Source organism: Drosophila eugracilis, unplaced genomic scaffold (genome assembly GCF_018153835.1).
Source record: "Drosophila eugracilis isolate 14026-0451.02 unplaced genomic scaffold, ASM1815383v1 contig_2088, whole genome shotgun sequence".
Lineage (NCBI taxonomy): Eukaryota > Metazoa > Arthropoda > Insecta > Diptera > Drosophilidae > Drosophila > Drosophila eugracilis.
This window is the reverse complement of record NW_024572964.1, coordinates 6,940,171-6,957,696: the sequence shown is the minus strand read 5'-3', so window position 1 is coordinate 6,957,696 and position 17,526 is coordinate 6,940,171. Positions and strand designations below refer to the sequence as shown.

The window sequence follows — 17,526 nt, the reverse complement described above, 5'->3', positions numbered from 1 at the left end:
ATGGTATCCATGGTTCAGGTTTTGGCCGGGATTCATGACTGTGGTTTCGGTTTGGTGTAATTTGGCTACTTCGCTGCACTCAAGTGACTTTTATAATACATTTCTCTAGATATACGATTTGGTCCTTTAAAAAGGTTATTAATTATCGAGGTAGTGGTTTCTGGTGATTCTTACCAACATTTGATTTCAAGAAAATAATGTTGATAACAGATAAGCAGTTATTTGTCCTTTTTTTTGCAAAACCAATAATTGATATATGTAAAGAATAGTTTTTTAACTTTGATATAAAATTATCAATAATTTTTTTTTAAAGTGATAATCAATAACTGTTAAGGCTTCCCGTCTAAGCCTTAGCCAAATAGTTAAGAAAATTGAGTAAAAAATGTATTAATTGTGTAAAAATTAATTTTATTTATTTTTTTATTGTATTGTGTTTAACTTTTTAACATTTTTAAAAAATTTTCTATAAAAGTAATTAAGATTTTCTAACATATTTTAGAATTTAGAATTAGGACTAAACATATATATTTTAAAGCTTTCTTAAACTTAAGGGGACTTCAAAAAGCAAAGATTTTGTAATTAAGAATTGGAATTTGAAAGTGCCTACTTATTGGGGCCATGGTCTCTGACTTAATGCGACCAAAAATCGAATCCATCAATCAGCAGAGAACATAAACTAAATGGTCTTTAATGATACAATTTTAATTCAACGTTCTATCAATTTGAATGCTAAATTAGGAGTTAAATGCACGTAAAGGCTGACTTCTAACGCCTGATGTTCGAAGTTAATTTGTTGTAATGAAAATAACGAGGGTTACCCTGCTCTTCGTCTTCTTTCTTTGGTGACTCTGCTTCTTCGCCATCCCCTACTCTATACATCTCACTCACTCGCTCTGCTTTTTTGTCTGCTCTTCTTCTTCAGTGTTTATACTTAGCGCTTTACCAACGAGTTTATAATTGTTTGATTTGTGTGCGCGCAGTGTCTCTATAGTTGTCTCCTTCGCCCCTATACGAGCGAAAGAGAAAGAGTTTCCCACAACGGGCGCCATTATGAAAGTACGAAACTCGCAAACCGGTTGGGCATTTCGAAAAACACTCAAATGAAAAAAACAAACGAGTGAAACGGTTCGAGTGGAGTGGAGTGACCCGGGCGACCAGGTGAAATTCAAGCGCTCATTGTGCTGAGAGCAGCTTTCGCGTGAACAACGTTTCAACGGAGCGCAGTGTTCGAAAGAAATTCTACAAAAAAACAGAAAAAAAGGAGAAGAAAATTAAGAAAAAAAAAATAAAGAAAACGTTTTCTAACTGTTTCTGCCGAGATCGAATATGTGCCTGTGTTAGTGAGAGCAGCACGCTATGAATCCAATTGACCGCATTGCGTTTCCATTTCCGTTTCCGGTTGCATTCTCTATAATCGATACTTCTGTCTTGGATGTGCAACTTTTGTGACTGTGATTGTGACTGTTTTTCTGTGTTCCATCCGCTGGAAAAAGTCAAATAAATAATAAATAAAAAAGTGAAAAAATAATAACATTAAATAAAAGGAAAACTTGATCAGAGCGATTCTTAGACATGTTGATTGAGCCGACTTTAAACCGTGACCTTGGCTCGCTTACTGTCGCTAATTCTGGCCTCTCGGCCGCGCACTGGAAAATGGAGCCCCATCCCCAACGCATCACATCGCTGGCCCCTCATGCTTCCAGTGGTAAGTGTCGTCAAGTTTTTGTCTGGAAATTTAGCCGTCGGCAAAGTCAAGCTTAGGAATTTCTCAATAAGGCAAATTGTGATGAAACTTAACTCAAAAATTGCACAAGAAATTAGGTCAAAGGTGGCATATATCAAGCTTTTGAAATATAGCAATCATTCCTTTACATTTTAAAGTTTAATTAAGAAAGTTAAACTTACTTTTTCAAGAAATAAAATAAGTAAAAAAGTTTCTTTTCAAGTAACTTGATTTTTAGAACAGGAAAAATCATCTTTCAATTAGTTTTTCTAAAATATTTAATAAGTTTAAAGTTGAAAAAATTAAAATCTTTCAAAAGGGGCGTTTATAATTCATTTTTGTTTACATTTTGTCTTTGCCTTAAGATATAGATTGAATATAAAAGAGATCCGCCTAAAATAAAACATTTTAATAGCAAATTTACTTTCAATTGAATTTAAATCCACTTTATAATGAACCCGTAATTATGTTAGTTTTTTTTAAGAACTAAAAATCAAAAACTGCTTCCCGTAGTGCCTCGCCTCAAAACGTTTTGCCTTGTCAAAAAACGAAATTACAACTTTCTTCACTTCAAAGTACTTAACAAATAATTAATATTAAATAATAACAAGCTTAAATCTATAAAAATTAACAACCCAAAACAGTTAGGCATATCAAATAATAGCAAGTGCGTGGCCCATTTAGCCTTACAGTTTCCTTGCTTTTCACCTTTCTGGCTAATAGACAAAATATAAACAAAACTGGTTCTCATTTGATGAGAGCGGCAACAATTGATTATGGGCCCATTTATAATGCCAGTTAGGGACGTATTTCTTAAAAAATATTTACCCGACAAACAACAAAAGTGAAACGCGCATTTAAGAAAGCTAATTGACAATTTGAACGACGACTTGGAGTTGCCCAAGTCAAGAATGATATATGTAGGTAAATAATTTAATATTCTGTCGAATTAACGTAATACACAGTCGGTGTTTTATTTTCTTTTTTCTCTCTCTCTCTCATTTAAGCCAGCTGAGTACATATTTTAATTTTCGCCTTTTGTACTTGGACTGGCTCCTTGTCGTCGTCAATTAGCTTGATAAATCTGCCCGTGCCGCGGGGGAGAGATTCGATTTGCGTGTTGCCACCATTTTGGCGATCAGATCGAAACGTCATTGGTTGTTGTTTCTGTAATTGTTGTTGTTGTTAGAAAGGGGATATAGAAATACAAACTCGTAAACCCATCAGTCATTTCAGTTCAGTCAACACAATTAACTGTTAATTTATCATAATTAACCATTGTGGCCGGCACAGCTAAAGCCACAATATAATGACAATGGCCAATTATCATTCAATTCGTTCAATTGCAGTAGCGGCGGCATCCGTGGCAGCAGCAGCAGCAGCAGCAGCGGCGGCAGCAGCAGCGGCAGCGGGAGCGGGTTCCGGAACGGCCTCCACATCACCCACATCTGTGCAAATACCGCCCGGCTTTGGCGGTGGTGGCAGCGGCGGCAGCATCTCATCAGTAGTTCCACCTGGAGCAGCCGGAGCCACGGGGAGCACTCTCAACAACCTAATGTCACAGCATCGCCTTCTGGAATTCTCACGTTTCGGTGGTCTGCGTGGCTATGACATTGCCCAGCACATGCTAACCCAGCAGGGAGCTGTCTCCAAGTTGCTAGGTAAGTGAGTGCTTAAGGAGCCTTTAGGTGAAGTTCTACCCTTAAAGATCCGCCAGCGGATAACTAATAGGCACTTTGTTCTCGATTTGTTTGCTAATTTTGATGATAAACATGTTATTATCCTGCGAGTTCCCCTACTCTCTGTTAACTCGTATCCCTCGTGTGCGCAGCCGTGTAATTTAGCCACTTAAAATTGCATAAACTCCTTGACTGGCGGTGGCCAAAACGCGGTTGGCTCATTAATCAAAATGCGGCTTATACGCGGGCTGGTTCTTTTTCAGTTAGTGTGGTGGTTGGTTGGTGCGTGCTGTGAGGGCACTGAGAGAAAATAGGTTGTAGTTAATATTGGTAAAAGAAAAGAGAACAGAAAGTTAGGAACTTTGAATTATTAAACCAGTTTTTCTTTATTTACAAAAAGATAAACCTAAACCCTGTATAGCAGTGTACATATAGCTTCCCCTTCTCATGTTTTCTTCTTAACACTTCCTTGCTGATGAGGTTAACAGATAAAGATATTCAAAAATAAGGGTTAAGCCTTGCTGGCAGTCAATAACTTAAATTGATTGCCAAAATCTGCCTGGCAATGGATCATAAATCGATTGTCTCATAATTTTCTTGGTTATGCTCGGATTTTTGCAGGCTCGCTGCGACCACCGGGCTTAATTGGTGGCTCAAAGCCCAAGGTGGCCACGCCGACGGTCGTATCCAAGATCGAGCAGTACAAGCGAGAGAATCCAACGATCTTCGCCTGGGAGATACGCGAACGCCTGATCTCAGAAGGTGAGTGTTCCAGATATCTAGATAATTGGACTTAATCCGGGTGTTCCGGGTGGGGAGGGGGGAATGGGGACCCAGATTGATCGCTGATTGATCGGCGGTCGCTTTTAGCTTTTAATCTCGATCTGGATTGGTTGGTAATTGCGTAATCCCGCCTTGCAGGTGTCTGCACCAATGCCACCGCACCATCGGTGAGCAGCATCAATCGCATCCTGCGCAACCGAGCCGCCGAACGGGTGGCCACCGAGTTTGCCCGCACCGCCGCCTACGGCCTGTATCCGCCGCCCCCTCATCCGTATGGCAGCTTCACCTGGCATCCGGCTGGCAGTGTTCCAGGTGGCCAAGGGGTACCACCACCACCACCTCCATCTGCCTTGTGGTCTGTTGCGGCTCCCACGCTGGCCAATCTACCGCCAAGTGCTGCCAGTGCAGTGCCAGCTCCCACTTGTGGTTCCCTGAGTTCTGCTCATCTCATGGCTGGTGGTGCAGGAGGTGCACCCTCTAATAGAGCCATCTCTCCTGGTTCTGGCAGCCATGATACCTTGGAGTCTGCTGATGAAAACAGGCACATAGACTCTGACTATCTGGATGATGATGATGAGCCTAAGTTTAGGAGAAACAGGACCACGTTTAGTCCGGAGCAGTTGGAGGAGCTGGAGAAGGAGTTCGACAAGAGTCATTATCCGTGTGTCAGCACTAGGGAGAGGCTTTCCAGTAGGACTAGCTTGAGCGAGGCGAGAGTTCAGGTGAGTTGGGTTTATCAGCTAAGATTTTCCTTAAAAAATTTCCCTTCCTCTACCTAAGAAATCCAAGAAATTTCCATCATTTAATTCCTCTTAATTTTCCTCCTTCAGGTTTGGTTTTCCAATCGACGAGCTAAATGGCGTCGCCATCAGCGCATGAATCTCCTGAAGCGTCAGCGCTCCAGTCCCGCCAATCCCTTGCACTCTCAGCAGTCCAACGATGCACCGGCCGGTTCGCCCACGCCCAGTAACCACAGTAGTGCCTCCACCTCCGCTCCAGTGGCTCCGGTTCCGCCTCCTCAGCAGCCGTTGCCACTTTGCGGTGACCATTCCCCGCAGGCTCCGCCGCCTTCGGTGATGTTGCACCCCCTGCATGGACCGCCTGGTGGCCATCATCATCATCATCCTTTGCACCTTCCCACGCATCCAGCAGCCTTGCAACTCCTGAGTCACTATCACCAGCAACAGCAGCAGCAGCAGCAACAGCAACAACAGCAACAGCAGCAGCAACTCTCACCTACTGGCTGCAGTCCAGCGGCGAATCATTTGTCCATGGGAGGAGAAAGGAGTGCCTTTAGGAGTCTGGTTAGCTCTCCATCGGCGGCTGCCTTCCTGGGATTGGCCAGGCAATATGCAGTGGCTGCCTCCTTAACGGTGGCCGAAGAGCAACGCTCTCGATTGCATTACACGGCCGCTGGGGGATTACCAGTTGGTGGAGAGGGTACAGGACCCATTGGTGGCTCAACCATGACGGTGGACAACTCGTCGTCCGATTCGGATGAGGAGATCAATGTCCACGACGATTCAGATGGTGAAATTGAGTCGTCGTCGGCAACGGCGGCAAAGGTGGCCCGCCTGTCATCCTCCGATGCGCCGCCGGCCACGTTGCAATATCTAAAGCATGACCGCTAGGCGGCAAAGTCTAATTGAAAACTTGAGTTGTGCGCGCCTCTGTGATTGACAGCAACAACAGCAATAGCAATTGCAATTGTAACAGCAACAAAAACAACAACTACTTATGATATTGCAAGTGCAACTTGGTGGACTGAAACACGAGAAGCGACTACAATGTGTGGGCAAAAAAAAAAAAACAGAAAAAACAAATCGAAAAACCAAAGTTAAAATGCTGCTCACCTACTTGCCTGCGGTTCGGGGTCGCTAGAAAAAAACTAGAAAACAAAACTAAAAAAAAACAACAACAACAATATATAATGGGTGGCTTAAGATTAGCAAGAAATTGTAACTAATACTAGGCACGAACACGCTTGCCCCATTTTAATGCACATATCCATTGTATACCCTACAGTTATGCATAATTACTAGACTTCGCCGGCTGCCGACTTACCTCATCACCATTTAAGGCTATAGCATATGCAATATATAACTATATCTTATATTAACTTTAACTATAGTCCTAAGAACGATCTATTTATGAATGCGTATTATGTAAGGGTTTCCCTTTGGGTTGCGTTTGAACTGATATTTGGTAGGCTAAGTGTTTTTGGCTCAAATCGAAAGGCAACCAACCAAGCACCATTGAGTGAGAAAGTAAATAAAAGAAAAAGCAAAAAATATTTAAAAATTGTTTAATTATTGTTTATAAAATAATATTAACAAGGAAGTGACTTAAGAACAAACCTTGCTTTGATTTGACAACAAATACAATTTATTCGTTCGATTTCAGGCATAATTAACCACTCAGAAAACACACAGAAAACAGACATAAATAAGCATTTAACACTCGAAAGCTTCTTAAAAAAGGTTATTAAATATTAATACAATCAATATTCATTGTGTGACCGAAGGCAGGCATTAGAAATGCCAACGAAATCGAAATCAAAAGCCAAGATACGCGCATAGAAATCGCTTAAATTTCGAACGTAATGGCCAATATGTCCAAATCTTGGTAGATAACATCGACATTTTAATTATAACCAAATGAAGCCGCTCTCGAAGACAAGCATACAGTGGGGACAAACTATAGGAGATGTGGGGAGAATGGTTATGGTATTGGTTTTTTTTTTTTTTTAATAGGAGGAGGGGGCTCTCGCCGCTGACCGATTAAAAATGCCGAGCCAAACTAAGCACATAAATCAATGTAAATTATGGTGTTAACAAAAGGCGAGCTTGCAGGCTTGGATTGGATCGGATCGTTGACTTTTTTAGGTTGCAAACCGGGTGGATGCGCGTCTTTATTTCTGGCTTGGCTCTGACTCTGACTCTGGCCGAGATTTAAATGAGCTTGGCCTCTACCGGTGTGCCTTCGCATCTGATAAGCGGAGAGCGTGGAGCTCTTTCGTGTCGATACTTACAGCTCCGATCGGGATTGGGATCAGGGAACAGCATTGGGCATCGGCCATCTGGCATCGGGTGTCCACAAATTCAATTTGCTTGGGTTTTTATGAGCAAATGGCTTCCCCTCCTGCTCCCCCTGCCTAACCAACACCGACTTATTCTAATTTAGTGCGGAGCTGCTCGTGAGCATTCCTTTAATAAATTTAAATCACCTTCTATTGAAAAAATTTTCACCTCGCGACCATAAATTATACATTATACGATATTTATACAGTCTCCGCCCCGGCTGTGGGTCACTCCAAAAACAAAGTATGTGTATATATTTATGTCTACATATATCTTTTCAACATTGGTATGCCTTGGTTTCAGCGGCTGTTCAGTGATTTCGTTTAGTGTACTAAAAATCTGATGGGGATTCCATCAGCTCACTTTTTTTTTGAGGGAAAAGAGGAACCCGAGGAGGTGGTATAACTTCCTTTGATGGACCAGGGCAAAGTGGCGCTCTCATGAGCGCCATATAATCGCAGTCAAACATTTTTACGAGCCAGCTCAGTCCAGGTCGTATATCCACAGCATCCTCAGCGAGCTGATCAGTTGGCCACTTGATGAGTCTTGAGTCCTGGTGATTGTCCTGCAACAAAGTTGCCAAATCTTTGTGGCCCGCTGTTGGCTTTTGAGCAGTTTTTATTGTTTTGGTTGGCGGAAATCGATGAACTTTACCAAGGCTTCAAAGCCAGACTTAAAATGCACTGAAAAAATAACCATGTATGAAATTTCAGAACCTTAAAAGGTAAGAAAAACGGTTTTATAACATTCTGATTTGGTAACTTTTTTATTTATAAATATTTGAAAAATGTTTAGTTACAATTTCTCTCAGTGCATCTTGTGGACTCCCCAGGCAAGGAGCCGGTGATAAATCTGTTGGCGAGCCAACGCAACATCGCCATTGCATACTTCTAAATGGACCATAAACGTGCGAAGTCGCAACACCAGCAATAACTAAAGTTAGTTACGTTTACTAATATGACAACAATGTTGTGCTCGCCCCTAGACCCCTTCCCCCTCCTTAACCCTTCTCATTGCAAACAGCGAGTTAACCAATGCCAGACGCAGGCAAATATCATTCCCAGATTGTGAATGGGAATGAGTGTCGTTATTCCGCCATTACATTTACGGCTTACAAAAACAAATACTATACGTCAAATAGAAGGGTCTCCTTGGGCCTGCGGTGCCCCTTTTGGTGTCTCCTCCCCGGCAATCAAACACGCAAAAGCAATTAAGTCGCACGGCACCCATGGGTTAAAGGATCTGCAATTACATAGCATAGGGTTAACATATAGTCACGAAGTTTTAGTTAGTTATAAGGAATGTATGTGCTGGGAAATTTGGTGAAAAGTCAACTGAAAGTTTTGATGATTGAGTGGAAAAGAAAAGACTTGGGCAGGCTTGAGCTGATTGGTAGTAAAATTTAATCAGAAAAAGTTAGTATTGCTTAAATGAACAAAAAGGCAGTTTAGGAAAGTTTGTGATAGGAAAATTGGCAATTTTTTATGGGTTATAAGTAGTAGTTGTTTTCATTTAATATTAATTTTTATCTTTTAGTGCAGGGGCGTTGAGCAACCTATGCTGCCTATGAGAGCTAATTTGTTTTTGTAAATGCTCGCTGCATATGAGCTTGCTTGCCCTGAAGCTATTCCACCAACAATTTTTCGTTCTCCTCTTTCCGCCTCATTCCGTCGCTAACTGTAATATATTTTGTTCTTGTTTTCTCCTGTATAATCCTCGAGCACTTGCACTGAAATTTATTCTTTGTAACTTCTGTTTGCACTTTAAAGTTTATGTCGCATTTGGCGGGTCAGTAAAATGAGGGATGAATTGGTTAGCAAAAATGAGTCTTTTTCTCTCAGTGCACAGTTGCAAACCAACACAAAAACGTCACTAAATATGTGAACGCATTCTTGTATTTATGTTAGTAAATGCTGGGTCGTATGAAGAATTTGAGCAGCCCTGTTTTGGTGTCTAGTATTTTTAGCGTTATAGATTTGAGTTGTTATAATTTCCTAAATGATGATTAATTGATTGATATTTAAATATACAGAAACTTAAAAACATCTATTAAAGATGCTAAAACGTTAATAATAGATTAAGTTGCTGATAAAATCGTTTATTTAAAGCTAAAACTAATAAATTATATCTTAATTCATCTTAATCTACAATTTGTTCACCAAACATGTTGCATTTGAATATAGAACTCGTTTAGTCAAAGTAAAAGAGCTTTTGTTCTATAAACTCCTGGCTCTAAAAACTGAAAAATATATAATACCTACATATATAATATATATATATATATATATATATAAATCCAAAGGTATGCCCGTGAAACATGTTGGGATATTGAAATGCGTGAGAGTGTCGCCATCCAGTCGACTGATTTATGCTCAAACTTAAATGGCCACAATGGCGATTCAGATGACCCGACCCAGGTAAACCCCCTCCCCCACCTCGTTGATTCCCTGGGTTGAGTCTCTGGGCCCCTCTGTTAATGAGCCGAGCGATTAAAAAAATGTGCATTTGTGTTTGTCCGCTCCTTAAATGAGCTCGAGCTTTTAACGCGCAGCCCTAGGATGGGGCCTGGGAGAGACGGGAGATGGGGCTGGAGTGATTTTGTCTCGTTGTCATCTCATTTGGAATTGGGCGATAAGACAAATTTGTTTTCTTTGTTTATAACTTTATGCAGATACAGGTTTCGGTTTCGGATGCGCTCCTCCACCGGGTATCTACGACTTCTTAAACATTTTCAGCCTCAAAAACGAAGAAGAGTATTTGAACTTCGCTGGCAGTTCAGCAGAGTTGGTATTTAATCTTTGTCGCCTCGCAAGTTGGAGTCTCTCGGAGTCGCAGAGTGGAATTCTGAACATTGATTTGAATTTTGAATTCAAATGTATCTTGTATCTTTTGGGGTTTTTTATTTTATTTTAGTGCGGCGGCAGCAGCTGCCGCTGACATCTTCATTAACGAGGAGTGTGATCAAAAGAGTAATGAGGTGTTGATAGTGACCAGAAAAAAGCGAAGGGGCTTTATGCATTCCCCCATGGATTAATTAGGAACAATGCCCAGCAGAAGTTGTTCTAATAAGCCACCATTGGTAATTGTGGCCCTCTTGTGTGTGTCTGTCTCCAAAGTCTTTGAAGTCTTCTCTTTTCAGATCTTCTATGATCTTCTGTGATTCCGCTAAAGTCTGGCTCTGATTCCGATTCTTGTCCAGTGCTCGGAACCCGTATTCAACCCAGCTGGGTCTATTGTTATGCCTGAGCAATTTGCATATGATAAATCTGCTTCCATATTTTGTTAAATTGCTGTGCGGGTTTTCTCTCTCTCTCTCTCTTTCCGTCTCTTAGCCTCTTTGGCCTGGCCAAAAAGCATTGGCGCGTGGTAAATTGGTTGTATTGTAAAGCATCTAATTAGTGGCCGGCTACCGAATTATGACCAATTATAACTATTGATTGATTGTGGGCTATAATCACGGAGCTACCCGAACTCCCGTTGCTGCGGATTTTGTTAACAAGAAAAGGTTTTTTGGCTTTCGCATTGTTGTGAAAGTTTATCGGTCAAACCAGCATGTTAAGGAATAGGAATAGAAAATGTCAAAAGGTTAAGATTATCTACACACCCAAAAGTGGTGTTAGAGTGGTGTCTACGTTTAGAATTTGTTATTGTTTTTAAGTTTCATTCAGATTCTTATGGAGTTTATTTAAGAAATTATCAAAGAATGCTTGGAATTTAGTCTTAAAGTATAAAAAATATATTTTAAGTAAATATTTATGTCTCTTTTTATACCATTTTTATCACTTATTTTTTCCCAAAGAAGTCCTAAATATTTTATTTTAGTTTGTTTTGAGTGCCGGGCGCGGTGTTTACCATAAAAAAGCACACTTCTTGGCCAACTGCCTGGCCAAACAATGTCTAATTAAAGGCGGTAATCGCCTGGAGTCGAACCACTTAGTCCGCGCATAAATCTCAGGCTTCTAATGGACCCAAACCCCTTTTCTCCTAAAACAGAGAAGAGCTCGGCTGCCACAATTAACCGAGACTTATGACGCTGCACCTGATTAAGATGCAGCCCCCGGACCAGTCCTGGCCATCAAACGAGCTCTAAACTACGCCTATTGTTTGGCAAGATGAGAGGTAGAGAGATGCTAAGAGTTGCCGGCTGCCGACTACTACAAAAATGTTAAACGGCTTCTCGGCCAAGATTTATGGCCTGTCCCAAAATCACAGAAGACCCGTTGCTGCCGACCGGGAAATCGATCGAGCTGGCCTCCAATCGGATTCAGAACAATTTTGGTAAGCGGATCTGTGGATGGCTTCGATCGCTTCGATCACATTCCGGCGAATCACATCACACGCATAAACGAAGTCACCATATGTCGTACGCATTAAGCCCTGGCATTAACGTATTAATGCGCCTACATCGCCCACTAATTGAGCCAGCGACACCGGGGCCCAGCTGATAAGTTGGCTAAGATCTGGGTAGAGTATCCCCGCCACTTAAACGCTGCGATGAGAACACTCTTCTCTAGCCCTGCTCCATAATGCAAACAATATGTCTCTATAGGATTTCAGTGGCTTCATTGATTCTTATCACCCTATAAAATACATTTCGTTTGATTATTTGTATTTCTCTCGCTTTTTATAAGCCTTCTTCGGGTATGCACTGAGAGAAAATTATAAGGAAGTTATATCTTATGAGAGATATTTGGGTTTTGTGAGTGAAACTTTAAGTTTTTCATATACTTCTTAAGCTGAAGTCTTTTTTGGGAAAAGTTAGTTTGGTTTTTTACTCTTTTTTTTTTACAATTTAAAAATATTTAAAAAATTTTTTAAGCAAATTATATATTCAAATGTTCAAAAACTATCATAATCTTTAGAAATTTATGGGTTTTTGGTTTTTTTAAAATTTTATTTACAATTTAAGAACAATTTTAAGATCAAACTTAAGAAACGTTTAAAATGGTTTTTCCAGATAAATACAATATAATTCTATATAAAACCGTATCAATAGTTATAAAATGATATAAATCAATCTTTAACATTTTAATAATCTTAACATTTTCATGTACGAGGTGTGTTCAAAAAGTAAGGTGACTCTTCAAATTTCGCGAATTTCAAATTTTTCGATTATCGAAACCTTTTAGAAGTTATACGAGGTGTGTTCAAAAAGTAAGGTGACTTTTCAAATTTCAAATTTTTCAAATTTTTCGATTATCTTCAGTTTTGGGAACAAGAAAAAGTCACATGGGGCCAAATCCGGTGAATATGGTGGCTGAGGCATTATTGTGGTGTTGTTTTTGGCCAAAAAATCCAAATCCTTTGATCCATATTTTTCGATAGCAAAAAATCGCCGAGCTCGCAAAACAACTTGTAACTTTACGCCTCTCACAACCAAACAAAAGAGGATGTTCCATTGAAACTTGGTACAGATGTTAGGGAAGAGTGTACCAATATAACAAAACAAAAAAATCGATAATCGAAAAATTTGAAATTCGCGAAATTTGAAGAGTCACCTTACTTTTTGAACACACCTCGTATTTCTCTCAGTGCATCCCCTCGCTTGTTGTCGTTGCGGTTGTCGATGTCATGCCGCTTGTGTCGTTGTCACCATTGTGGCTCATCGCCGGCTTTTGTGCGCCAACATTTTATTTTCATTCAACATAGATGGCTGCTTTTTATTTGAAGTCGATTTCGGATCGGATCGGATCGAATCGGATCCGATGTTCGGCTTGGGCTTGGGCCTGGGTCGGTTTCGAGTCCGGTCTCCATGCCCATAGACCGATTCAGAGTGTAATTTATGTCTTTATTTAGTAAAGATTTCGTTTCCTAATTTATTGTGATATCTCTTTGGGCAACGGCAGCAGAAGCCTCACAGAGTTCCATCCACTCCATCCTCTGTGTTGTTTTTGTTTTTGTTTTTGTCCGCCTTGTCGACACCTTGGCCCAAAGTCTCTTCCTCTTGCTCTCATTTGGGCCCTGGCTTAGAGATTGTGGCCATGCGATGATGTTGTTTGTGCTCACCTCTTTGACCGCTCGTTCGTTCCCCCGGTGATTCCCTTGACAGTTGGCTGGGCCATCATCACCTGTAGCTACTCCTGCTTCTGTCGGGTTGTACCCCTTCCTTACCTCCAGTTTCCTCCAGATTTGGTCCCGTTCCCATTAGGAGCGTGAAGTGATCCCAATTTATCTGCTATCTGCTGATAATGCTCACCGAACAAAGTGAATTAAATTGAATTTGAAAATAGCCGCAAATGAGACGAACAAGGTTTAAATAATTTTTTAGGTTTTTAAGTTCTTTAATTTGAAATCTTAACCCTAAAGTGGCCATTTCAAAGGGCTTGTTAAAAGGCGGAGACTGTTTTTTAAGGTGTTTTCTTGTGTTTCTTACTAAAAACTATCTTAAGTCTTTTTAAATTATTATTCTTTATACACTTTTAGTCACCTTTTTAATCTATTCTTAACTGTCTGTTAAGTTATTGAAACTTTTTAATATTTTTTCTTTTTAATTTTTAAATTTCTAACAAATTGTCATCCTTATTTTTAATAGTTAATAGTTACATTGTCAATTTGAAGATAACAATCAAAGAAAATAAACAAAAACATAAAACCTTAACCTTTGGTTAAGCTTACTGTTAACCAAGGGTTATAATCTCCAAAGGAAATTGCCTGACTGACCACTTGCCTTATTTTCCCTTCGGTGAAAACGGTGTGAAGTCCTTTATTTATGTCGTCGTAATTTATAGATTTTTTATTGCCCGCCCTGACCAGGTCCGGCAGCCAGAGCCGAGAGTGACGTCAGGCGTTAAGTTAACCCGAATGGTATTGGCCGCGGGCCAATCGAAGACATCTTCATTAGGAAATGGCTGTGAGTCCGGGATTGAAATTTCGCAAAGAGACCAGCGACCAGAGACCAGGCGACAAGTGCTTTTCCTTGTACCGAATGTCTGCTGGGCTAATTGGATTACTCTTGGCCATTGGCCAGGACCGCGAGTCTGTCAATGAAACCCGCGAACGAAATGCTTACATAAATTCCGAAATTGCTTGCGGTGCGCATCGATTTAAATGGGAAGCGAGACTGAGATGGTGGTGGAGGCGGAGGTGGAGGAGGAGGCTGCAGCAATGCGGCAATTTATATGCAAATTTATTTCACCTGCGTGTGCCCACTGACCGCCGATCCGAGATTCCGACGCTTTAGAGGCTGGCCAGGTGATAACGATAGCGCCCCGTAACTATATGACGGCGATTATGATTGCACCTAAGCGATGGCGAACTTGGTGGAGTTGGAGGAGTTGGAGGTGTCTATAGAGCTGAGACTTCAGCCCCAAGACCGGAGCAATTTGCATACAAATGTTGAATGCTCGTGGTCGCCTGCGCTTCGTGATTCCGTTGAGATTTCGCTGAATTGGATGATCAGCGATGCACTGAGGAAAAAATTACAAAAACAAATCACTAAAAAGGTTAACTTTAGTTGGTAAATAATGAAATTTATAAGCTAAAGTTATAGGTTGTAAGCTCTGTTTGGTTAAAACAGAATTTAGGGAAGTTAATTTCGATAAAAAAAGTTTTTGGTAAGCAATCTTTTTGTTTAGGCTAGCAAATTCAAAGGAAAACTTGTCTATGTTGTGTTTGATAAATATTTTGATTACGCTTTAGTAAGTATTAAATGTTACTCTAATATAAAATATGTAAAAAGTGCATCTTTAAAGTGTTAATCAAAGTAGATCTATGATTTTGCGAATAGGAAAACCAAAACCACATAAAGTTAGTCAAAAATATTAAAGCAGAACTTCGACTCACCTCCTAGTCTTTTGTTTTTAAACTATAGAAAATACATACACAAACTGTTCCTACTTCCTATTTTTGGTATCTAAAACCCATCCTTGCTTTCTCTCAGTGTTTCCTTTGCAATTAGATGGCTAATTTATGCGATCAGCTTTGGCAAAGTCACATATGTAGAACAGAGTTAGCGGTGCGATCTTCCGGCGAAGACAGCTGCAACTCTCTCCTGGATCTGTGATCTTGAATCAGTTGGTTCTTGGCTTATGTTACCTTAACGTTACGATCTCCAGATCGAGATTCCAATGGGCCTGGAGTCATCCCGATGATTTATCGCAGTGACGGTGCGTTTTATGTTTTATTTGCTGGGTGACAATGCGGGACACGGCTAAGGTGACATTTGCATGGGTCGCCACTTGCGACATTAAAGGGCATTCTGCTGTCAACCTCGGAGTGTCGTTGCTGCACTGACACCTGTGAGCGGGATGATACCTTTACGCCACACCACCCCACCTCACCTCATATTGCTTGCATCTCTATTAGCGGCTCTATCAAAGGCGAGAAGGCGCCAATACAGATTATGCAGTAAGGTAATTGCAAAATGTTAACCCCTTCTTACCCCTTCCTCCTTCACTATAGCCAACTAATTGCCGGCAATTAATTTAGTCGTACTAGCTGGTATTTTACACATTTGGGTTATGTGCTAATTTCTACACAATGTGCATGACGGATGGCGATAAACATGTTGCAATGACATAATAAAGCCGACAACGACAATGACAACAATGCAGATGCATCAAGGAGAGCGTTGCGACTGTGGAATATGCAAATACCCCGCCATAGCCGATAAAGATCATGGCAAGCAAACGAGCAACAACAACAGCAACATCAAAAACTTCAGCAGCAGCAATATCGCAGGTTGCTAGTTGCCGCTGTCATGTTGACAATTGGTTGAACGCTTTGTTTCTGCGGCTGTTGTTGTCATCATCATTGTTGCCACAATGTTGGGCACTCAACCCCGCTGTATGTGTCCTTTCAAAGCGCAGGTGGTCCTTCCCCCTTCCGCCATCACTTATGCAAAACGAATTCAATTAACACCTCGCCAGCAAACATTCAACCGATCTGGCCACGAATGCTGAACACGGTAGCCCCCGGGAACGCCGACACGCAGGACGTCTTAACCTTTCTTTCGTCACCCCTGTTGGTCAAGAAGATATGGCATATTTGTAGGGGACCACAGAGAGTGTACAGTGAGGGAAAAGAGGGTAATGGTTTTAGACTAAAATATGACAGTTTTCTAAGGTAAAATCTTCTAAAATTCCAAACTAAAATCAATCCAAACTTTTTATTAACAAAAAGTAATCACTAATCTAAGCTCAAAGATCAAACTAGAAACTACTCTAGATTTCCCGCAGTGCATACTAAGACAACACCCCTCACAGCGGGTGATCCCTGGTCTCAGACTTCCTTAGTAATCACCACGCCAGCGCAACTTCCGTGGCCACCAATCGCAATTGTTGGGGGAAGAGACTTGACCACCATCACCACCACCAACGGACAAGCAGCAAGAACCACCGCGGTAGTGTTCCTACGACAGGTGAAAACGCGAAAGGAAATGCTTGCTCTGCGGCCCGCGATCGCCTAGTTATTTATGTGACAAAATTTTGCAAATAATTGGATTGACTGATCAAAGCGATAGTTGGCAGAGCGAACGGCAAACGGAATTGGAATTTAATTCAATTAAATGCGTACTGGCCTGCAATTCCTCAAGTGACCTGCCAGTTGTCCTCGCTATATAGTTCTTTTCTTTATCTTTAAGGCCACTGAACCAGTTAGCAGAAGGCAGCTGACCCAGTTGACCCCAAGCTGATGATGTCTTCATGCGATTGATATATGATCGAAACCAGAAAAAGGGGACGCTTATTAAATATGTTATTTGTGCGACAACAGAAGGCGGCTCTTGGGGTTCTTTTTTTGTTTTGTTTTTTGTTTTGTTTTTTGTTTTGGACAAAAGCTTTCCCATAATTTGGGAATTATTAGGGCTTTATCCAGCGAAGCACCCATCGGATTGGCTATCCTAATTGGATTAGTTGGAATCGAAAACAAAATCAAACTCAAAATCGAACTTGAAATCTCCGCTAGCGATATGCGAATCATGTTTGTCATTTCTTTAGCTGGCTGGATTTTACCTGGAAGCATTCCCTTTAAAAATTTAGGAAATTGTTCACTTGAGCGGATCAGCCGTGTCGCAATCTATGACATCCGCGTAATGCTGATATCCATGGGAAAATGATCACTAGATATGAAGGAGGTATACTTGATATTTTTTTTTGGGGGGGTCTGTCTGAGAAGGTTAGCCAACCAACCTGTGTGACTCACCTATTAGAGGTTTTGTTGGGACAACTTAGCATTAATGATCGTGAAGTCAGTCAACCCATTCTTGAGACCAGTTGAGTGTGTCCCTCTGATGAAGTAACCAGCAATTTCAGGGCTTTACCTT

The 17,526-nt window shown here is 41.0% G+C and overlaps 1 protein-coding gene across 1 annotated transcript; it reads left to right on the top strand.

The window, feature by feature from the left end:
* The first annotated feature begins 1,162 nt into the window (after nucleotides 1–1,162).
* LOC108108172 lies at nucleotides 1,163–6,478 on the top strand. The gene is made up of 5 exons (XM_017216114.2): nucleotides 1,163–1,705; nucleotides 3,073–3,384; nucleotides 4,024–4,164; nucleotides 4,324–4,907; nucleotides 5,016–6,478. Exons 1-5 carry the CDS (start codon nucleotides 1,573–1,575, stop codon nucleotides 5,814–5,816), a joined length of 1,971 nt encoding a protein of 656 aa, XP_017071603.1. The 5' UTR covers nucleotides 1,163–1,572; the 3' UTR covers nucleotides 5,817–6,478.
* The last annotated feature ends 11,048 nt before the right edge of the window (nucleotides 6,479–17,526 follow it).